Genomic DNA, 22,471 nt, shown 5'->3' on the forward strand with positions numbered 1-22,471 from the left:
TTTGTAACGTCGACATAAATGTATGTTCAGAACCCTCGAGGGTATACAAACTTCGGTATGCACGAAGTTATTCCGGCCTATGATTTTTTTGTCGTTGCTTTTTTCAGTGTTGTGTAATCAGATTGCTGTTGTTTTTGGGTTTTGGAAGTAAATGGCAATGGCATGCGCTCGTAGTAAATCAAAATTGATTTTCGAGATTTTTCAACGCAACCAATTAATTGCAAGACGCAGCATTGCCATGTCAGCTACACGAAGGGCAGAGGAAGCCATTGAGCAGCTTAAGGAGAAGAATCCTTACTACTCCAAATATGCAGACAAGATCGCCAAAATGCAGCAGACCTCGGCGGAGGAATTCCTCGACCGCGTTGAACGCGTGATCAATCCCATCAAGGATGGCAAGAGTCAAGCCAGGTAAACATGAATTAATTTAATGGTAAACTAAATTTTTCATTTGCGTTTCATTTTGTAGATCCTATTCAGAACTGCTCAATCCCAAAGAGAAGTTGACCAAACCAGATGCTGCCGAACTACCACACAAGAAGCTAACAGATATTATGAAACTGGAGCTGCTGGCTGACAAGAATTCCGAAGAGATTTCCCAAATTTGGCTGGAATACCACAAAACCAAAGATGTTTTGGCCGCCACACTGACCACAGCCCAATACAATACTCTGATGGAACGGGCTAAGGAACATCCGATATTTCTGTTGCCATTGCCCCGCAGCGAAGGCTTTGAGTTTATCATGCTGCAATTTGCAGCAAACACGGTACATTTTACCCCACTGCTGGCTTATCAGGTGCATCACGAAAATGCGCCCGAGTGCCTAACCCTTGTCCATTACACAGAGATGCAGGATAAGGGAATCGTGCTGCTGCGCGGGGAGTACGACACCAAAGTGCTGACTGCCCAAGAGGCGCAGTGTCTAGCCAATGAATTGCAGATGTTTTATTATAAGACGGATGAAAACAAGTTAAAGTTGTTGGACACATTTACAAAGCGCCCGGATGAGTTCAAGCATATGGATTTGATTAAGGAGGTGGAGAATATTCAGCTGGGTTAGGCTGAGAGTTTACAGTCAGTTCTATGTAGAAAAAAATAATAGTTTAAATACATATACATAGCAACAACAAGACGCTGCTGCTGCTGCAAAATTGCTGAGTATATTCTTTGAACATTCAACATGAATTTTCATCTCAACGAGTTTGACAATGTGATGGAACAGATTGGTAAAGGCTTTGAATCGCATGCTCTGTGAACAAGAACTTATTTGGATAATTGTACTCAGGTTTTGGCAGGGTTCATGTTTATGCGACGCTCACGCTTGGTCTACTACAAATGTTTACCATTCACGAGACCATGGGAATTGGGATTATTGGTCCAGCTTCGGTGTGCGACATCCGTTTAAACCTAATGCAGTTGGCCACAATAATGGCAGCCGCCTTCTTGGGCATCATCTGTTCGTCGTATTTTTGGGGCTACATAACCGACAAAATGGGTCGTAGATGGACTCTGTTACGGACTATAACAATTTGTAATATTTGTGCGCTGGTATCCATGTTTATGGTTACCTTTACGAGCTTTTTCGTAATGCGTTTTCTTACGGGCATCTTGTAAGTGTTGGCACTTGGTTTATCTGACTTCATTATTCCAATGATAAGCTCTGTCTGCACAGTGTGGCTGGTCCCAGCTTCGTCGCTGTCACCTATCTTAGCGAGTTCTGCAACAAACAAATCCTGGCCCGAGTAGTTACCCACATGTACATGTTTACTGGATTTGCAATGTTTTACTGTCCATTGGTCTCTTCGTTCTTCTTCAGCAGCTTCATGGATTTTGAGGTGGAAGTGCTTGAAATGCTAACATTACGCTCTTGGCGATTTCTTGGCTGTACCTTTATGCTGCCTGGCGTAATTGCATTTTTCCTTTTGTTACGTATGCCCGAGAGTCCAAAGTTTCTCTTCATGATTGGCGACACTAAAGGGGGCATGGCCGTTATGGAATGGGTGAGCATGAAGAACACTGGACACCCGCTCAGTCCCGATCAGGTGGCTGAATTGAATAAGTTCCAGGCGGCAACCGAGGTGAAGCGCCAAAGGAATTCCGTAAATATCCTGCAGACGATGCTCAGTGATGCGATGCCTTTGTTTCGAAAACCATTTGTGGGTTTCTATGTGGGCAGCTGCGCGGTTATGTTCACGCTTGGACTTTTGTAAGTACACGGCCAGGTATCTGGAGACCATCTTCAGCGAATTGACCTTTTAAATCCCCACAGAGCAAATGGTCTGGGTATCTGGTATGCAGCAATGAGAAATCGCGCCAACATGCGTCCCGGTAGCAAGGACGACATGACCTTCTGCAAAAAACTCTTCACCCCCTTCAAAGACATATTGCAAGAAAGCGAGGACGACTTGGTCGTGATGTGCAACGACGGTTTCCATGGCTTCAACGATTCACTCATTCTCGGCTTCACCTATATTCTTCTGTACAACGTTTGTTGGCTGCTACTTTTCCTGGTGCCACGCAAGGCCATGTTTATTGTGGCTCTGGTTATGTCCTCCACTTGTGGTTTTTCTCTCATTTTTGTTACCAATCACTGGGTGCAACTATTTTCATTTATATTCTTCATAGCACTCCCAGGTGTCCTTATCAGCCTGTTGGGCGGTGCTCTCCTTGAGTACGTGCCCACATATGTTCGCGCCAAGGCGCTGTGCATCAGTTTGATGTGGTGTCGCTGTGGCGCTGTTGTCGGTGCCATGATGGTTGGTGCCTATGTGGACACTCACTGTGAGATAACATTGCTGACAATTGCCATCCTTCCCCTGTGTAAGTTTGAACAGATCTCTGCAATATTGTGGAACAGAAACCGCATTGCTCTTCAGTTATATCGGCTTAAAATTTCTTTATACTGACGTCTCGCTAAGTTTCATTAACCAAATTTTCTTCTTTCATTACTTTAGTATCTGCCAGCATTGAGGGATTTTTGCCATTATAATATGAAATATTTTATTCAAATCTGACTGTGTTTTTGTTTTATATACTTTATAAAACTCATTATGTATGTAAATTTTTGGAAACTCAACGTTCTCTAAATTGTTCTTAAATCTCTCCACAATTAACTATGTATGTATGTATATAAATGTGTTTTTATACCTACATACATATGTATGTATATATATATTATCTTGAAACTCAAATCCAACAGTTATTCTGCTTGTTTTTAGTTTATGATTTTTACGGATCTAAACAATGAAATGGATTTCCCTTTTATCAATATTCTCTTTATGGTGACTTCTTATCTCAGCTGCCTAACATAGCGTATACTTAATATTTGATGAAATAGTTTTATCTAATTTGGATTAAAACTTTTAAAATGTTAACTTTAGTTCCCATCATTGAATTACGAGGGTTTATCTCGGATGGCCATTTAATTCAAGGTTAGGAGAAGAATCAAGTTTTATTTTGGATCATCTCTTTATCTTTGCATAAAACCATCAGAAAGAAAATGTTTTAACGATTTTCCACTATTCATATATTATAATAATATAAGTTTTGAATTGAAATTATATATATTTGCATTGTTTTTCTTTTAGGATACTATTTAACATTGATTTATTCATTCATTGTATTAACATTGTGACTATGGAAGAAGCTAATCTTCTGATAATTTAATCAATAGCTGCAAAAACATGGACTTTCATTGCGTACATTAAACTATTGCCCCAAATCAAATGCAACGGGTGGTAGATCATTATGTTGTCAACTTTTGGAATAAATTGGATGATTCAAAATCCTCCCTCCTCCTCGCCCAGAGCGTGGATCACCTACAAAACATACATATATACTTAGTTCTGATATTTATATCAAGTATTTTTGATGGAATGGAGCTTACCAACTCGCCGGGGTTACCATTGGCACCATTTAAATTACTGGCGTCTAGCATTCGATTGCGAAACAATTGCGCCATGGGATTCCTTTTGCCGAATCTTACTCGCGCCCTATCCCCATAGTAGGTGTCCAGATCCTGAAGAAACTTATATGCATCTGCCATGGTGTTTATTTCATTGTTACGTGGAGGCCTCGAGTTCGATGCCTCAACGCTACAGCTGGTGGCAAGGAGAGCGAAGGCCACACAAACAATCAGAATGCAACGCATTGTATTGGACATGATGATGCTGTTGATGGAGAGGGGATGGCGCTGCCGACTGTGTGAGAAACAGAAGCAGACGAATATAATCTCTATTGAACCTTCATCCTTGTGCTTGCAATTTAAATTAATTGTAAAGATTAACTATCATATTAGTTTTGCATAACTGGCGGTTAATTGACAAGTTTTTTTTCCTCATTCCCATTAAGAGGTCTCTTTAGAGCCACTTTGGATTTTTAATAACAAACAATTTGAGTTTCAACAATGTATGATGATGGGTGTCCAGGCGGTATTAGACTGGGCTAAGTGAATCTAACAAATAGACTGTGAAGGCTGGTTCAATGATCCATATGATCTATAGTCTGAATTGACGTAAGTGGGTAATTTTTCTTAAAGTTCTCTGTATTTGCGACTATTAAGTTAATAATAGTCTCGTCTCTGAGTAACTCTGACAATATTATCTATTCTCTGACGTCTTACTGCCTAAGGAACTGTAAAATGTGCTCATATGAATCATCTAATGTGGAATATTTGCAGCTAATTGAGTAGGTAAATTTAGTTCCAACCACAAATGGATCACTAAATGTCTCTTAAAAATACAAATATGTATAAAAAACTTTAAAGATTTCAAATTTTCGTTTATAAATCTAATCAAGTATATAGAGTGCGTTTCACAAATTGGAAAAACCATTATAAGTTCACGTTTGAATGGCTTTAAATTAGGCAATCAGCGAGATAAAAGTGCCTGATTTGATGTAATAGACTTCCCTTTTCTCGAATCGGAAGTTATCCACAGCTCTCATCTATCAGATCTTTGTCTTCGAACAACAAAAAAATTGAAGCTAGTTTCAATCTTTAAAAACTTACCTTTACCTGGATGCACTTACTGCAATTTGCTGAGTATTTGTTTGAGTTAAAATCACAGAGCGTAGACGGTACGGATGCCAATGCGATGCAATGATTAAGGATTGCACAATACAGGCGAAGCTGATGCGAGCAACTGTTGGCCAAAAGCTGCTGGCAACAGGTATTTATAGGAGCTAGCTGAAGAATATGGCGGCTGATACCATCGCCCACATTGTTGGTGGCCCAGAAGCAAAGCAACAGAAAAGTTGTGCGTGATTGGATTGCGTTTTGCAGGCCAGGATGGGATAAAGGGGGGAGAGTTTCGGTTACGTTTCGCTTCGGGTTGATGGCGCCAGGGCGGGTGGTTGGTATGGTGGTGAAGCCTCTAAAATATTTTCATATGCAAGGTAATTAGGTGTCTGAAGTTTTTGCGGCAGCTGGAACGGAAATCGAAAAACGGGGACAATGCGGCCAATGCTAACAAATGCTGACAGTTGGCTAACGAGATATCAGAATTGCGCATAAATGACAAATTTCAAGCGCAGGATTAGTTCCTGGCCTAGCCGCCACCTGAAAATTCCATTAATTATAATTTTGTTTTTCCCATTTTCTCTAGATATGTGTATACTTTGTGTTGTTGCCACTGTTGCTATTTTCTGATTATTATTTAATCGCTCTAGCTTCGTTGGCGTCGCTGATTGGTATAGGAATTAAACAATAACCACTTTATAGACGACTTTGCATTGCTGGATAATTTGGGGTCATGTGTTGAGATAATTTCAATAACAATTGCAAATGCTGTAAGCTTTTAATCTAATAATTTGATAATCTATTCGATTGCGCCACTGTGCGTATACGTAACATGACGTCTCAAGCCCTACGATTAGTTTGAGAATAACAACTTTATTTTTTTTTGTTTCGTTTGCAATCTATGCTTATTAAATTAATAATAAAATGTTTCTTAGATGCAGTCGATGTTGTTGTTATTGTCGTTGTCGTTGTTTCCTATGCTATCATAGTGCAATTAAATCCGTTAAATATTCATTCTAAGGCGGCAACGTTCTGAGATTTAAATGTAATTGCTATCCAACTTTGTTTGTTCCTCATTGTTCGGTTTAGAGTTCCAGTTTCAGTGCAAGTTCCATTAAAAACATTAGACTGGTTTTATAATACTCTCAATAACCCAAATATAAGTGAAATTAAATCAAATCAAATATAATTTCATTACATTGTAGCAATGTGTCGGGGAAAAGATATTACGCATACGACAGGTATGATTGTCATGTAGCATAAAAATAACTTGTACCTCTATAGGTCAGTCCCCATATAGAATAGAGAAGCTTTTGTTTTATTTTAAATAAGGCAACAGGTCGTATGAGTGTTCAGATAAGAAATTTATAAGAAATACAAATCCAACTTGGCTTTGTCCAAGACATTTAGCTTTAATCATAATAATCTAAAAAGTGGAAACCGCTAGAACATGAACGATTATAACCAGTCTAATGCATATCTCGCTACTGATTGTTTAATGCATATGCATACATGGTCATAGAAGCATTTTCCTATATGATTAATTTTAAAAGAGATTATCGGTTCACTCCTACATACAAATACATACTTATCATTTGCCTTGATGTTATTAAAGTGCTGGGAAACCCTAGCGCAATTGTCGTGCCTCTCGGCCAATTTGGTTCAAGGATATATATCTGTAGATATATGTACCTTTTTATGTATGGTTCCGCCTTGCCTTGGCCTTGCCAAGCTTAACGGTTCAACCCGCTAGAGCTGTACTTGGAGCCATAGCAATGGCTTTTAGCTTTTCACCTTGTTCATCTTTTATAAGGAACTTCATTGTTCTGTCAATTTTGTCGCCTTTGCAGCGGCAGCTAGGCAATAAGGGGCAATCCGTACCATTTTTGTTGTTGGGTTTTTTTTGCTTTACAGTTATAATTTGTAAGATGCATGCAAACGGGGTTTTCCCTTGCTACCTGTGCGTGAGCCACAAAAATTTGCATGTTAACTGACCAAATTGGTAGTTAAATGAACTATTGTTTTTGTTGTTGTCAATGTGAGAAAATCACCATGTGCCATGTGACAAAGTTTAGTTTTGTGCCCAGTGATCCATTTGCCCCTTGCAAATGTCTCAGACATTTAATTAACCATTAAATTTATTCATTTTTAATATAAGCAACGATTCTAAGTATTTAACTCAGAACTGACCGCCTCAAGATGTAATAGACCGAGTATTAATGGCTTCTAATACCCAACTAAGTATAAAGCCAGACAAACAATTATTAATTTACTTGATTTTCGCAAGCAACTTACTTTGTTACTTACTTATTTGCCAAATGTTGCAAATCAAAAGCAAGTAGTCAATGAAAATTTCAAGTTTTTGTATTGCGACATTCTTTTTTTCTCAAATTACTTTCCAAAGGTTAAAATTATATGTAATTGGCCATTTATATTATATTTATCTCATGTTGCATTTTCATAACCAGTAGCTGGCAACCACCTTAACCACCTCACCCACCTTGCCCCACCGCATACGAGTTTCTTTCAAGAATATAATTAAATAATTTTAAATTAATTAAACGATGCTTGACAATTATAAATGAAAGTTTGCAAAAACTATGTATGAAGTGGATTTTCTAACTAAACTCGATATTAAAGTCAATTAATTAAATTTATCTATAATATAGTATGATTCAATAATCGATGATGGCTAAGATTGATTCAGGTCAGATTCCCTCAATTCCTTAGGACAGGTTCAGTGACTTTTAGCCACAAATGATGTCTAATTATAGTAAATGCTTCAATCAATCTAACAAAACATATCAAATTATCTAATGCATCTACTCAGTGTAGATAAATTGTTAATAAAAATACTAAACAATAGTTAATGATAACATTTATTTATCAATTTACTACCTCGATTTGTGCTTAGGCTTAACTAATTAGAGTTTCGTTTCTTTCAAATGATTTTGCCTAAGGATTTTATATTTTAAGTAGTCAAATTTCAAGTGACAATATGTTTGACATTGGCTATTAAAAGAACATATAAACATTGGTATATAGTTTCTGGTATATTAAAAGTGATTAATTTGAAGACAACTTAAAACTTAATCTGGGAGCAATTAATTTGTTTAGTTTGTGCTTTGATTTGCTCGCTTGATGACTTTAATATGGTTTATATGACTTTTATATAAGGAGATCCAAAAATCGATATATATATATCCTATATATAGAAATTGTGAGTTTGTTTTGTTTTAAAATAAGGATCCTTATGACTTTGTTGAATTTACAAGAAAGCTTTTTTGAGGGTGTAAGTGTTTGTTCATCTTCTTCTTGTAATGTTTAAAAGCCTTAACGGTTTATTTGATGCAAAAAGCTTTATACTGTTAGAAGCTTATGACATTATTCTGGTATTCCTGGCAAAGCTCTTTACGCAAGTTTATGCGTTGCACATATCATGAATAATTCAAATGTGTTAAATGATTTGTATAGTTTACCAAATATTGAAGCCTCTTGCCTTATGTCATAGAAACCTTTTTGTTTTTGCTGGCATTATTAAAATAAGTAGCACCTTAATAGTACATAATTATGGTGCGACTTGCTATAAATAACAATTAAAGTTAACACAAAAGAGAAGAGCAATCAACATGCTAACTGGCAGTTAGTGAACCCCCAAGTGAACATTTTAGAACATTCTCAGTTAATAACAATTACTTTTTTGTTTTGTTTTTGTTTTCTGTGGTTTTGGCCGAAGCCCAGTCTAAAAGTCCAGACCTAAGACCCAAACACTTGGCTGAGATCCCGACTTCGACTCCGTTTTAGCCACATTCACTGGCAAAGTGTTTAGGTAAAGTACACAATGAATAAAAAAAAGAGAGAATAACAAAAAAAAAAATGAAGAACATAAAACAGATTTCATGAGCATGGAATTCTACGCAATGCTTCCAAGATACGCCATTAACACATATGTACTTAGTGTCAGGCACGTGTTGATCCATCCAAACATAGGGCGAGATCAGGTCGTTCAACAAGATCTGCTTGTGAATGATCCGAGAATGATCAGAGCCAATCAATATTATACTAAATACACGCCTGGGGCGGCAATACACGTGACATTTTAAAGTAAGCGACTACCGCAGTCAAACCATTTATTTAGAGCAAATTATCCGCATTGCAGTCTAATAGTTATTATCTACTTAGCATCGAGAACTAGCGATAGTTGCGTCAAGAAATCGATTCTAATTGCAGAAAAGACGATTATTAAAAAGTCCTCATGCATATTTATAAGAAAAACTTTAAAAAGGGCCCAAGCCATAAGCATGCAAGTTTGTCTATGGCTTAGTGTCGGATTGAATTGAGTATCTTGTTATAAGATTAAATAGAGTCATTAGTACTATTAAAACTACAACAACAACAACTATAACTACTAACGATCTTTGAGACAAAAGCAACATTTGAAGAGCATTAGCTGAACTCTTGTAACCCCAGCTTTAATAATAATAACAACCAGTAAGTTGACTGTTCTAACTAAGTCTCAATATTATAGTGTGATAATAAAGGGTAACACACTATAATGGCTAAATGGCCGAGGGAAGGAGGTGTTCATCAGGCCGAGTTCATACATACGATGTCGGATGTCGGAGCCGACGTCTCGAAAATGGACCGGTTCATGAAAAGATTTTTTCTCGCTTCAAAGCTCGAGATGCTCGATCTCGATCTCGATCGGGGGCTGAGCTTGAGTTTTGTGTTCGGTTAATCTATGTACGTATATGTCTACGTGTACATCTACATCCACATCTACATCTCGGTATCAGTATCGGTCGCAGGTATCACAGCTCGAGCTCGGCATCAAGCCGGGCCAAGAAGCCCATATAAAGGTCCCCAGTGCAGTTGAGTTTAGCGCATTTAGTTGTTAAATTTCGTGAGAATAGGAAGTGCGTGTGTCGTCAGTCAATTCAGAAAGTTAAAACAAAACGTTAAAACAAGCAACAAGTAGCTAACAAACAGTCTAACTAACAACGGAACAATCAAAGTGCGGTGCCTACAGTCAAGTGGAAAATCGCTTACAAAGAATATAAATACAAATTATCTAGATATAAATCATTTAATAACTGATCGGATATTTGCATTTCTATTAAATGAATATCAAAATCAAAACAAATTAATCCAATAACCAGCCAGGGGGCCATGCAAATTGACCTGAATATATATATCGATATTGCCAATGCAATTAAACCAACTCGCTAATAGTTTAATTTACTGTCATAAATAATACAAAAATAAATTGATTTTCGTCATAAATCATTAAAATAATTAATTAATTGGTCGGCCAACAACAAATAAAATATATATACATACAAATACAAATATTCTCACATCCCAAAATGAAACTATTTACCAGTAAAAATCAACGCAATGCAAGTGAGTAACTGAAATGGAGCCAAGAGTCTCTTAATTAAGCCATGACCAAAGCAAAAAGACACCATAAAAGATAATTCGGAACGCCCCTTGCCATCGTAAAATAAAAAAAAAAGAAATAAGACTTGCCTAAAATATGTATAGTAAAACGCTCTATTAACAAAAATGTTGCAAGATGTTGCTTTTAGTCATTCAGTAGCCATTCAAACTGACAAAAAAAAAAAAAAAAAAAAAAAAAATATTCAAATTCAAAGTGTTTTGTAATTTCCATTCACATTAATATATTTAGAGACAGGGAGAGATCGAGAGAGAGAGAGAGAAAGAGTGAGAGACACCCACTAAAGTTCTAAAACAAAATATCCCAAATTGTTAATGCAAATACTTTGCTTTGTTTTAGTGAGCCAAACCTTTGGCAAACAATTAGCATAGAATTTTGCTTAAAGAGGTTCTAACCTAAGTAGATCGTTTAACCAGTTTCAAAATCGAAGCAAATATTAATTGTGATTTCATAATGATAATTTGGGTGAAAGTCCAAATGAAATTCTTTTGGCACACGCCAAATTAATTTGCATGAGCTTAGCTAAAAATATTTCGTGCAAAAAACCAAAAACAAAATGAAAATGTTGATCAAAAAATTGGTATTAATTTTAGCTATTCTTGTTAATAATTTATTATGAAGGCCGGGCCAATACGAGTTTCTTTTTGATCTTTTGTAAATATTTACCCAAAAAAGCCCAAAAATAGGAGACAATAAGACAGAGATGAAGATATTTATTCTTACAAAAGGCTGTAAACATATTTATACCATCAAAAAAAATGAAATTTGCATAACTAAATACTAGTATTTATTTACACGAGATCGTTGCCAAGGGCTCGATCTTGATCCGGATACCCATACATATATATGTATATATGTATATTCTATGGCATTCAGTTCTATAGCATTTAATCCGTTTGGTAATTGCTGCCATATCATTATATCGTTTAATTTAGTTTAGTTTACATTTCATATTACGTTTCGGCAAAGTCATTGAATAAAAACTAATTCCAAAGTTTAGCCTCTCGAGATAGAGCATAGATCTGTGATATTGTACGTGTATTAACGGAACTGGGTTGTAATTAAGTTTTTGCATAAATTAAGATCACAAATGAAATTGCCTTTGACTGAAATGTCACGTACTATCTTACCATGAGGGTAGGTAGATCAAACCTTCTAGATCAAGGCCCTTTTGTAGTTCATGCAGATAACCACGATCCACTTTAGTTGAACAAGTCGGAGGGGCGGCCAAATGGAGGGCTGTGAGAACCATTTTGTGTTTGCTCTCATAACTCATAAATCAATGGAAAGTTTGACATGCTCGTTAAACAATGCAAATAGCAATTAACTATTGTTGTTCACTAACATTAAACAACAATTACAACAAACTAGAGAGACAGAATAGAGAGAAAAGGATGGAATACTATATAGAATGTCATCGATCGTATCATCGATATATCTATGCACATTACATGTGTAGTTTTGGTTTAGTTAGCTAGTTAGTTACATAGTTTGTCAGTTAGTTTGGGGAAGTTTTTTTTTTTTTTTTTTCAGTTTTCTAGGCGAGCTATTTATTTATTTTTCCTTATTGGCGGGCAGGCATCTGTCTAATTGTTTGACTTTGCGACTATTTAAGGGTTTGGGCTTTTTAGGATTTTGGCGATGATTAAATGCAAACAAAAGCAACAGTAAAAAAACAACAACAACAACAACATCAGCATTGTGATACTAGATTAATCATTAGCTAAACACAAAAAAAAAAAAAAAAAAAAAAAAAAACACACACAAAACTCAACGAACAAACGAGCGCATCTTGTATGTTAGAGAGGTGCTATCTCTATACATCTCTATCTGTATCTCTATATTTCTCTCTATATCTCTAACACGACTCAATTCACCTGGGCTCTCTAGTCACCACGTCTAGCATATTTGCTTAATTTATTGTCGTTTGACGGAAGTCACACACATAACAACACACACACGTTTTGAAGGTGCCTAAACACATTGTCATCGGTCGTCTGCCGTCTGCCGTCTAGCGTCCGCTGTCCGTCATCTGTCGCCTGTTAGAAAGAAAACAATTCATTCTTGACTTCAGTAGGTCAGTGATATGACTCTTCAAGTTAACAACTAACTACAGGTTACAAGCCAGTGACAAAAATTCAACTGTTAAGCATTTTGTTAAACTATTGAAATGAATTTATTTGTTGTTGTTGTTACTGTTGGATTTCAAAAGCAAGCGCCCGGCAAATTGCAGCGAACTTGAACTTCAGACCGATGCAGAGGCAACACAACGTCTGTCTGTCCGTCCGTCCGTCCGTCACTCTGTCAATTGGACGTGATGCTGATGTTACTGAGAGATGCCAAGAGATGTTGATGTTGATATTGATGTTGATGTTGGAGTTGATGTACATGTATCTATCATGTTGATATTGAGCCGACCAGTTCGTTGTCAGAAACGTTCAGAGCTCATTTGAATCAGAGTAACTTCACAGCCTCCCTCCCTCCCTCCGACCCACACCCCTTAAGCAAAACAAACGTCTCTCATTCACGCTCGGCTGTTGGTTTTTTTCGACAAACTTTTGACTAACTTTGGCAATGCAATTGCATAATTTTTTTTAATAGATTTGGTTATTTTTTTTTTTTATTTGATTTTTGGTTTTTGGTCTGCGTGTGTGTTGCACCAGAATAACTTTAAGATCTTTTGTTTTGGTCTCTTATTCACAAATGTAATTTATGGCACAAGCAACTCAAGGCAAGGATACGCCTTATCTATGCATATTGTATAGTATACCTTATTTTATATTGGATCAACGCACTTTTAATTATTGATTATTGGTAAATTGTGCAATCTTGAGCACATACATTTCGTGTGACACCGATTATTGACATCTATGAAATTGTTAATGAGATAATGTTGTTTTTTGTGTGTGTGTGTTTTTTGTTGCTATTTGCTTTTGTTTTTCAGAGAGATTGGGTGCGAGCCGTTTATTATTTGGAATTGTGTTAGGGGCTTGTTAAGCAGTTCATTGATCTGAGCTTTTTGTGTCGATTTCAATTACTTGAGCAAACAATACTAATTCCTCTTTGCGAAATGTTGTTCTCAATGAACGGCCATGATCCTTACAACAATCATAGAACCCAAACGAAAAAAACAAAAAAAAAAAAAAGAAACATTGTATTGTAAATCGTCATTAGCTAGCGTCGCATATGTATACGCGGAATCGAACTAATCGAAAACTAAAACATCTTCAATGTTCATAGTCATGATATAATTTAGAAGGTGAGCTTCTTATAGGAAACAAGTTTAAGACGTCGCGGAGTGTCAATGAAAAGATTTCAACTTGCATATCTTTCGTACTTATACTATTCTAAACAAGGTCGGCGAAAACCAGACAAAAAAAGCTAAAGAGAATCTTTTTATTTTGCTTTGTTTTGTTTTGTTTTTTAAATGTGGGTTAAACCAAAGCGTCCTGATGTACAGTGAGAGAAAAACATAGTTAGTTCCTCTTTAGATCTATGTTGGTTTTTTTGTTGTACTATGCACAAGACTGGTTTTGTATAATTAAATCATTAATTTCGGTTATTCACCTTGCATGTTTTAATATGCAAATAATAATAATTTAAATGTGTATAACAACTTTACGGCAATTTGGTACTCTTTTTCATACTTCAGGTGACAATATCTTAAGAAAAGGCGTTAAAATCTTCAACTAATTAAATTCGAATGCTAATTTCCATTATGAATTAAGTGTTAAGTTTTTGGACCTAAGAGATAAAATGCTTTAAATTTTAGCTTTAGTCTTTCATCTAAATTATGTCTTGGGTGAAATAGAATCCCAAAACTGTTCAAATTCCTTATTCGATTTTAAGTAAATCCTAATAAAACCAAACACAGGTCAAAGTTTTAGATTGATTTGAAATAAATTTGATTATAATCCTAAGGAATTAAATTATAAAGCTGCATATCCATTTCAATTAAGATTATGGGTAAACGGAAACAGGTAAATTTCTTATCGATCTGCTGTGATATAATTCTTTAACTCAAATATCCGAGTGCTAAGAATAATTCTTATGACTTATAGGAGGCACTGAATCGGTTCATTATTAATTGGCCATTAATTGGTCTGGAGAACCTGGCTCATAGTTTTCCTTCCGTTTTTTTTTGGCTCTGTGTATTTGACTTGCCCCTTGGTAGTCGTCTCTGTGTGTGTGTGTTCATAAAATCGAAGATCGTTCATTGAACCGCACAAATTTTAAGCGCCGTCATCAACATGAATATTGGAGTTGATGGTATCGTGTATGTAGTCATTGTTTTGTTTATGTTTTGACCGGCAAATTCGGTTCCTGCTCCTGCTGCCATTGAGGTAGGTCGCAGATTGTTCGTCTGGGGTATGCCGGTGACGCACAAGGTCATTGGCATCGACGATGGCATCTCTCCCTCTCTCCGTCTCTCTCTAGACACGCGATGCAGCAAAATAACAACAAAATTTTAATAAAACCAGTTGAACTTCAACTGTTGCATAACTTTCATATTCACATACATGAAACTCACCTGGTGCTCCAATTTATTGCTATTTCACAGAGTTATTGCGATGTGCCTCATTTGGCATGACATTGATATTATTTGGTTCACTACTCCTGCTAACAGATCCGGCAAAAAATATCCTAGAGACGGTAGGTCAAAGCTGAAATGCCATGGTAATTTGTAACTTTCACTAAAAATAGCGATTCCTTTTTTTTCTTTTAGCAAATGAGCTTGCGTTCCGGCTCACTGCTGTACTACCTTTGGTTGTCGCCCCCCCTTGATGTTTACATCAATGTTTTCATGTTTAACTACACGAATGTGGATGCCTTTGCCGCTGGCGAGGCGACCAAACTGAAAATTGAGGAGGTGGGCCCCTATGTCTACAAGGAAGTCCTCAGCAATCATAATGTGACCCTGAATGAGGCCAACAACACCGTTACCTATTCACCACGCCGTGAATATGTTTTTGTGCCGGAGCGTTCGGTGGGCGATCCGAAGGTTGACCGCATTCGTGCTCCCAACATACCGTTGATGGGCATCAGCACCCTGGCATCGGGTCTTTCAATGTTTGCCTCTCTGGGAATAAGTGCTCTTACCAAGCGTCTTAAAGCTGAACCCATGTTGGAGGTGACCGTGCATGAGTATATGTGGGGCTATGAGGATCATTTGGTGCACTTGGCCTCCAAGTTTGTGCCCAGCCTGATTGATTTCTCCAGTTTCGGTATTATGGAGAAGGTGAGTCATTGAGAGCCGCACCCCCCCAAAAGCAGTCAGCCTGAGTTTATGCGTCTTGCAGCTCTTTCGTGAGGGTAACGAGAGTACAGTGGTAAATATGAACCTACTGGAGCCCAAGGATAAGCAGGGAGTGAAATTACCCAATGTGCCACGAGCTTACACATTGAACAGCGTTAATTACGAGCGAGGATTCAAGCGTTGGGAATACGATGATGCCACCAAGTAGGTTAACAGTCATTTCAATGAAATCCGTTTGTCTTACTTACTCTTTTCCGCAGTGGGACACAATGCAACCGCATTTGGGGAGGTCATGATGCCACCTTATTTCCATTGGATATGAATGAGCAGGATATGTTTTACATTTACCGCCGGACATTCTGCCGCCGTCTTCCCATGAGATTCAACCGGACTGCCATGTACGATGGCATGAATGGCTTTGAGTTTGTTATGGAGCCAAATGTTTTTGATAGTGAGCTGCACAATTCGAACTCGTCGTGTTTCTGTAAAAACAATCGTTGTCTTAAACAAGGTGTGGGCAATGTATCGCCCTGCTACTACAGTAAGTATATCAAGAGTATAGAAAATGAGACCCATATAGTTGACCTTCATCTTAATTGCAACAGATATGCCTTTGGCCATTACTTTTCCACATTTCATGCATGCTGATCCCAGCCTTTTGAAGCCTTTCGACGGTCTCAATCCAGATGAATCACGCTTCACCTCCTCCTTTGTGATCCAGCCAGTAAGTTTGAAAGTTCAATCCGCATCGGAGAAGCTATAGTTCTAATTGATTATTTATTTTTTGCAGCAACTTGGAGCTCCAATGCAAGGAACTCATTTGCGTCTACAAGCAAATCAAATGGTTGGCAAGGTTAGCTTCAATCGCCAGATGGCCCCCTATGAGAATATGGTCTTGCCCTTGCTCTGGGTAGATTTGAACATTGACACTTTGTGTCTGGAACTGCGTTTGCTCATACACGGCATTAACTGGGGCTTCCAATTGCTGCAATGGAGTGTGGCTCTGAGTATGCTAATGGTCGGTCTCTATCAGCTGGGTGTTGGAATTCTACTTTGCCTGTGGCCGGGAGGCAGTTTCTTTAAGGTCGACCAACCTGCCAGCACAAAGAGCGCGGCTATGCGAAAGGCTTCCTTGGTTGCTGCCCTCCAGCAAGAGGAGCAACAATTGCTCTTCCAGAACGAGCAAAAATCCAAGTTGGCAATGGCCTAATTGTGTTCTTTGTCTTATACTCAGGAATCTTAAGTTTTACCTCAAGAAAAGAAAGCAACCGCCAAGGGGTGACCCAAAAGAGGCATCCACTGTGATATTTAGAACTAAGCTAAGCGGCAAAAGAATTGGCTTTAATATTATTATAAATACGTAATTATTCTTATTCTTTGCTCGATGAAAACAACTTAGGGAACATTCTAGAGCCTTATGTAATAGTTAACATTTAAGGGTAAAGCTAGTAAGTAGCCTAGAAAAATGTACAGCTGAGTTTGGCACTCAATAAATACAGGTCGATCGATGCCCTCAATGAGAGGCGATCGTGTCTTCAATCCATTTCATGTAGTACGAGGTACGGGTATAAACATCGGGGAATCCTTCCAAAGCACAGCCAGAACCGAAAGAGGTAACACCAGCCAAAATCCAAGGGCCATCGTGACTCAAACGGCATTGCAATGGACCACCAGAATCGCCCACACAGGTGCCACCTTTGCCATTTAGTTTACCAGCGCAAAGATGGCCACCATGAATGTTCACAAAGCTGCCATAGGCATCTTTACACCTAAAGAAAAAGAAAAATATATTCAAAAGGATAAGAATTGAGCTAATAGCTTGTTATCCTTTCTATTGTACCTGCGATTTTGATGAAGCGGCACATGAGTCTTTAGCAACTGACTGGAGAGATCCCCACTAACATTGGCTTTACCCCAGCCCGTGGCCACGCACTCCACAAAGGCCATTTCACGAGGATTCTCATAGGATTTGGGTGCACCACTCTCCTGCTCCGTATCTAGTTTCATGAGCTTATCATTGCGTCTTCGTGTGCGCTTCAAACTACGCGGCGAACGTTGGGCCAGCGCCTGACGCAATCTACTCAAAATCTTCATATTCATCAGCTCACGCATACTTGGAGCTGTCACATTGCGATATCGTCTCCTTCCCTGAACACTACGCAGAAAATTATCAATCTTCTCGGGCACATCATCCAACTCTAATTGTTGGCTAAGGATATCCTCGGTCATCGATGTGCCAGACATTGTGTTAGCCTCCTTCTCGGAAATTCCGGCCAACATAAAGGGCAAGCAAATGCGTCGAATATTTGAAGAGCGATTTATATCCGCTGGCTTGGTCAGCTTCATCAAGACGACATCGTGACGAAAGTTATGATACCGATGATGCATTACAATCTTCTCGACGGGTATACGCTGCTCATGGCCCGATTCGACATCGCGATCGTGCTCACCCAATACCACAGTCCATAATGGAGGGATTGGTAAATTAAAGAGATCGCTGGAGTGAAATCAGCTTGAATTAAAGAGTCATTATGTGGTGTTAGTTGTACTTACTTGTGAACACAATGTGCTGCCGAGAGTATCCAATACTGATGTATCAGCACGGCTCCGCACCAGTGCCCCAAAAAGCCCAACGAAGGATGCAATAACTCCAATGAGGCTTGCCAGGGAAACTGTCCTTCATTTGTTGTGGCTCCAGCTATTATCCTGGGAGCCCGACGTGCCGGACGACAGCCGCAATCTATGGAGGAGTAAGGTTTAGGCTCAGTTACAAGTTGCATTTGGGATGCCTTCATTTATTACCTGTCTCAAATTGTATAGAGCTTGGTAGCAAAAGCAATAGGCAAAGCCATTGCAAGGCCAAAATGTGAGATGACTTCATATTGGATGCGCTGCTCTGTGGGCAGCTGCATTGGCTTCAGCATTGACAACAGCTCGTGGTGCGCATGACTGACCTAGAGTACAACCAGATGGTGTTGAAGATCGAGCAATGGCAATGCCGATGATGATGATGTATCCTGACTGCCGCAATGCGACTGCTTTTCACTTTCACGTTGGCCCAACTTTTCGACCGACTTGGTTTTATAACTAAGACCTTTAAATATTATAATTTACAATGTTTCCCAGCGTCGTTTCTTTCTTCCTCTGCTTTTCTTTTACATTTACTGGCGCTGCTGCTGCTTGGGCTCATTCATTAGCCCAGAGATCTGGGCGTAGTCAGTGGTGGCGGCTAAGAGAGGGCAGGGCCAATTTGTGGAAGCAGTAGCAGAATAAGAGGGTTATATAATAACCGCGCTTGTCGATGGTGAGATGCTGGCGATTATGCCCCACGGCTGGCTAATAATAACGGTTCACTTAGACGTTTTTCTTTAGCTTTTGTTGTCGTTTGGCTTTAACGTTTACGTTTCAGCGCGTGCGTCGCTCTCGATCTAAGCCAACTTATTACGGCCTCTTTGGATAGTTTTGAATTTTCGGCTATTTGGTTTTTTATGTGTTTTGTTTTTTGTTCGTTTCGTTTTTTTGGGATGCGAATGCGAATCGTTTGCGTCAAGCGCCAAAATGCAACTGTGCGCGGTTTGCTGCTCGGGTTTGCCAACAAACATTTTCCGTTTCGGTTACAATCATGCTGCTGCGCAGTCGACAACGGCTATAATGTTGCATGCCCCCTACAACATCAACAACAACAAATCGTTGCCAACGAAAGTGAAAAGACAACGCCAGACGGTGGGTTGGGCGGCGGTTGAGGTGGGCAATAACAACAAGAGAGTGAGAGAAATAAAAAGGGTAAGTTCGGATTAAGCTTAACCATCACAGATCATTCACATATACCCAATTAATATTGATTTCAAAAGCTTGGAAATCGGTACGGACTATAGATATGGAAATGAACTTAAAGAGGTTAAGTCTTGATATTGAATTTTGATATACCCAAAGTGAACTCTCTCGATTATGTGGAGTCATTTGGTTATTGCTAATTTAGATCATGAAAGTCATTCTTAAAATCTATTAAACATATTCACATTAATTACAAGTATAGCAAAAAAATGACATAAGACTATGATATAAGATCGTTGTATTAGAATAGTTAGACGCTCGTGGTCTTGATTAAATGTTAAGAGGAAACAATTAAACGAGGGTTGCTTAAAAAGTTGATGAATTAATCACATAACTATTAATTAGCAGTTTGCTTGTAATTCTTAAAGTGGCTAAAGTGGCTTTAAAGTTGGTAGAAACTTTAGTTACAATTCTCGCACAAACCGCAAGAATTTGCATTACAATTTTAACCACTAATTTATATTTGATTACATTTGTTTAGTACATAAACTAAGTGAGTATTGTTAGATAATTCTCTGACACATATATTAATAGAAATACCTTAACCAGTATCAGTTACGTAGTTATGACTAGGGCCAGCGTTTGAGTCCCATTTATTAACACATATGTCATTCTGGCATTTGGCATGCCATTTAAATATATAATTAACCATATCACAGTTGGCAATCTAGCGTGAAATCAATGTAAAATCAGTCCTATAACGATTAAGAGTTAATCAATGCGCATAATTCACTACACGCTATGGTATGAATGATGTGTTGTGTGATGTCTGGCCTAAACATCAAGTAAACGAGCTCAACTTTTGTGTTGCTGCGAGTACGAGTTACTTTCGTTTTCATTACAGCAGCAACAGCAACAGCAACAGCAGCAGAAGCAGCAGCAGCAGCAACAGCAGCTGACTTTGCAGCAACTTGAATTCCGTGTTGATGCACAAAACTCATAAGTCATTTTGTTATACTGGCATGGGCCAAAGCCCACAAAAAGCCAATGGGGAAGTTGTTAATGCATCATCGGCAAACTCCGGCAGACTCTCAGCCTCAATCCATGCATTGCAGTCGTCGCTTTGTTTGTGGGGCCGATTGATCATTTAAGGCCAAAAAGACGCGGCTGGAGGCGGCTTGTCAATTTATTGGTTGTGGGCGTTGGCATTTGTTGTTAGTTGTTTCTTGTCGCTGTTGTTGTTGTTGTTGCTATTGATGTTGCTATTATTGTTGTTGTTATTGGTATTGCTATTGATGTTGCTGTTGTACAATTAACGGCCGCCGTGTTGTTGTTGATGTCTTGTAGCCTAACGATGACGAACGATAATCAAAATCAGAAAATCGCTTGCACAATCTAAGTCGTAAAGAAATAAACATTTTGTGTGTTTCTTTTTTTTTTTTTGGGGAAAAACCTTTGTGTGAGTGTGTGTGTGTTTGCGTCTGTTTGTGTGAACTTTCCCAGGCATTGCAAATTATAGAAATATGTTTTGGAAATTTAATTGAAATAACATTTTTTTACGCATCCGATGACAATCAACGGAAGCGTTGCGGGTCAATTTTTTTGTTGTTTGCCAAATTGGACATGCCAAAAGAGAATAATGAGCACGTAAATCACTGAAGATGACGGGAGAAATCAAAAGTTCGGGTCACGGGACCTTGAATGCTGCTGATGTTGCTGCTGCAGTGGCTGTTGCTGTTATTCAATTGCAATTGCATCATAGATAGACAGAGCAATATGTGTTGCTGACTGACGATCGGCAATCGACTTGAAGTTGGTTGGAGTTCGAGAAACTCAACAATTAGACAAATGGCCTGGACAGTTGGACAACTTCACTCGTCACAGCTGATCGATATCAGAGAGTAGCTGTCGACACAGACAGAGGGAGAGAGAGGTTGGAGCCATCGCATTTGCATGCCATGGTGTATCTTCAAGATGCGCGCGCATTACATTACACCGACAATCAAAACAACTAGCAATAACAACAACACCAACCAGCAGCTACAACAAAGCCAACATCAAGCGGGCGCTGGTGCGGCGCTTTCCACGCGACTGACGCTTAGATGAAAACGAAAGTGCTTCAAGTGGTTAGCCAGATGTTGGCTTTTGCTGTGTACCCGCTTGACTCGCACGTTTCCCAGCTCCCAGCCTTAGATTCAGCTTCAGCTCTGAGAGCCTTCGACTCAAATTTATATGCCGTTGTTGCTGCTGCTGTTTCCTGTATTTCCAAGTTGTTTGCTGCTGCTGCTGCTGCTGTTGCCACTGACAGTGGCATTGGCAAAATGTTGCATTGCATCGCATGCCACATGCCGCCTTTATTGGCGGCGCGAAATATTTTGTTTAGCTTTGCCAAGTAAAAATCAAAGGTCCAACAACAAGCAAAATAAGAGAAACAATTTTACTCTAACCATTGCAAGTATTACAACTACTTTGGCTATGATTTATCCTTTATTTGTCTTTAAATAACTTACTGTGAAATGTTTTTTCTATTTATATGTTACTTATACTTTAAACTTTGACTTTAGGCGGTTGTCTTCATGATCACAGTTGATGCTCTCTGTTATAATCACAGCCTCGTTAGTCTTTACCTTTACTAGAAGCAGTTAACGTATTTTAGAGTATTTTAAAGTCGTTGGATAACTAACTTTCATTTCAGTTTCATTTGGTGTGGTGATAGTAAACATTCGCGCGTGTTTAATTGCCACCAGCCTGAACAATTATTTACATTAAATGGTATAAATTTGAATTTGCCTATTGAATGTACAAGATTTGCGATATACCAAGAAATGTTTTTACTCCATGCCCTCCATGTTAAGCAAATGGAATGCAGTGAAGACACCAATAACGTGGCTATCAACAGGTGTGGGAAAGCCAGTAAAGCATTGAGAGGAAAATAGAAATGACTTCCCCCATCTGGTTAACCAA

The 22,471-nt window shown here is 38.5% G+C and overlaps 5 protein-coding genes across 5 annotated transcripts; 3 read left to right on the forward strand and 2 right to left on the reverse strand.

Moving 5' to 3' along the window:
- Window positions 1-113: 113 nt before the first annotated feature.
- On the forward strand, window positions 114-1,152 carry LOC137584186 (ATP synthase mitochondrial F1 complex assembly factor 1). Its single transcript, XM_068299447.1, has 2 exons — window positions 114-411; window positions 470-1,152. The coding sequence occupies exons 1-2, from the start codon at window positions 152-154 to the stop codon at window positions 1,059-1,061; spliced, it is 852 nt and encodes a 283-aa protein (XP_068155548.1). The 5' UTR covers window positions 114-151; the 3' UTR covers window positions 1,062-1,152.
- On the forward strand, window positions 1,089-3,192 carry LOC137584184 (synaptic vesicle glycoprotein 2A). The gene is made up of 5 exons (XM_068299446.1): window positions 1,089-1,227; window positions 1,287-1,611; window positions 1,674-2,207; window positions 2,271-2,821; window positions 2,956-3,192. Exons 1-5 carry the CDS (start codon window positions 1,182-1,184, stop codon window positions 2,988-2,990), a joined length of 1,491 nt encoding a protein of 496 aa, XP_068155547.1. The 5' UTR covers window positions 1,089-1,181; the 3' UTR covers window positions 2,991-3,192.
- Window positions 3,193-3,545: 353 nt separating this feature from the next.
- On the reverse strand, window positions 3,546-5,137 carry NPF (neuropeptide F). The gene is made up of 3 exons (XM_068300463.1): window positions 5,010-5,137; window positions 3,888-4,200; window positions 3,546-3,819 (listed from the first exon to the last, which is right to left on the reverse strand). Exons 2-3 carry the CDS (start codon window positions 4,161-4,163, stop codon window positions 3,781-3,783), a joined length of 315 nt encoding a protein of 104 aa, XP_068156564.1. The 5' UTR covers window positions 4,164-4,200; window positions 5,010-5,137; the 3' UTR covers window positions 3,546-3,780.
- Window positions 5,138-9,893: 4,756 nt separating this feature from the next.
- On the forward strand, window positions 9,894-17,276 carry LOC137584306 (lysosome membrane protein 2). The gene is made up of 7 exons (XM_068299638.1): window positions 9,894-10,421; window positions 15,038-15,129; window positions 15,203-15,715; window positions 15,777-15,937; window positions 15,994-16,274; window positions 16,339-16,457; window positions 16,524-17,276. Exons 1-7 carry the CDS (start codon window positions 10,385-10,387, stop codon window positions 16,941-16,943), a joined length of 1,623 nt encoding a protein of 540 aa, XP_068155739.1. The 5' UTR covers window positions 9,894-10,384; the 3' UTR covers window positions 16,944-17,276.
- Window positions 17,074-19,321, reverse strand: LOC137584307 (trypsin-1). Its single transcript, XM_068299639.1, has 4 exons — window positions 18,536-19,321; window positions 18,287-18,473; window positions 17,574-18,230; window positions 17,074-17,502 (listed from the first exon to the last, which is right to left on the reverse strand). Exons 1-4 carry the CDS (start codon window positions 18,612-18,614, stop codon window positions 17,247-17,249), a joined length of 1,179 nt encoding a protein of 392 aa, XP_068155740.1. The 5' UTR covers window positions 18,615-19,321; the 3' UTR covers window positions 17,074-17,246.
- Between the last annotated feature and the right edge of the window lie 3,150 nt (window positions 19,322-22,471).

This window comes from Drosophila tropicalis, unplaced genomic scaffold (genome assembly GCF_018151085.1).
Source record: "Drosophila tropicalis isolate 14030-0801.00 unplaced genomic scaffold, ASM1815108v1 contig_878, whole genome shotgun sequence".
Classification (NCBI taxonomy): Eukaryota; Metazoa; Arthropoda; class Insecta; order Diptera; family Drosophilidae; genus Drosophila; species Drosophila tropicalis.

Coding starts and splice junctions, on each gene's coding strand:
- LOC137584186 (XM_068299447.1), top strand. CDS start 152: ATGGCAATGGCATGCGCTCGTAGTAAATCAAAATTGATTTTCGAGATT. Junction 412..469: donor GATGGCAAGAGTCAAGCCAG/GTAAACATGAAT, acceptor TTCATTTTGTAG/ATCCTATTCAGAACTGCTCA.
- LOC137584184 (XM_068299446.1), top strand. CDS start 1,182: ATGAATTTTCATCTCAACGAGTTTGACAATGTGATGGAACAGATTG. Junction 1,612..1,673: donor CGTTTTCTTACGGGCATCTT/GTAAGTGTTGGC, acceptor CTGTCTGCACAG/TGTGGCTGGTCCCAGCTTCG. Junction 2,208..2,270: donor ATGTTCACGCTTGGACTTTT/GTAAGTACACGG, acceptor AAATCCCCACAG/AGCAAATGGTCTGGGTATCT.
- NPF (XM_068300463.1), bottom strand. CDS start 4,163: ATGTCCAATACAATGCGTTGCATTCTGATTGTTTGTGTGGCCTTCGCT. Junction 3,820..3,887: donor ATGGTAACCCCGGCGAGTTG/GTAAGCTCCATT, acceptor TATGTTTTGTAG/GTGATCCACGCTCTGGGCGA.
- LOC137584306 (XM_068299638.1), top strand. CDS start 10,385: ATGAAACTATTTACCAGTAAAAATCAACGCAATGCAA. Junction 16,275..16,338: donor TGTATCGCCCTGCTACTACA/GTAAGTATATCA, acceptor TAATTGCAACAG/ATATGCCTTTGGCCATTACT. Junction 16,458..16,523: donor CCTCCTTTGTGATCCAGCCA/GTAAGTTTGAAA, acceptor TATTTTTTGCAG/CAACTTGGAGCTCCAATGCA.
- LOC137584307 (XM_068299639.1), bottom strand. CDS start 18,614: ATGAAGTCATCTCACATTTTGGCCTTGCAATGGCTTTGCCTATTGCTT. Junction 18,474..18,535: donor CTCTATACAATTTGAGACAG/GTAATAAATGAA, acceptor ACTCCTCCATAG/ATTGCGGCTGTCGTCCGGCA. Junction 17,503..17,573: donor CCGCTTCATCAAAATCGCAG/GTACAATAGAAA, acceptor CTTTTTCTTTAG/GTGTAAAGATGCCTATGGCA.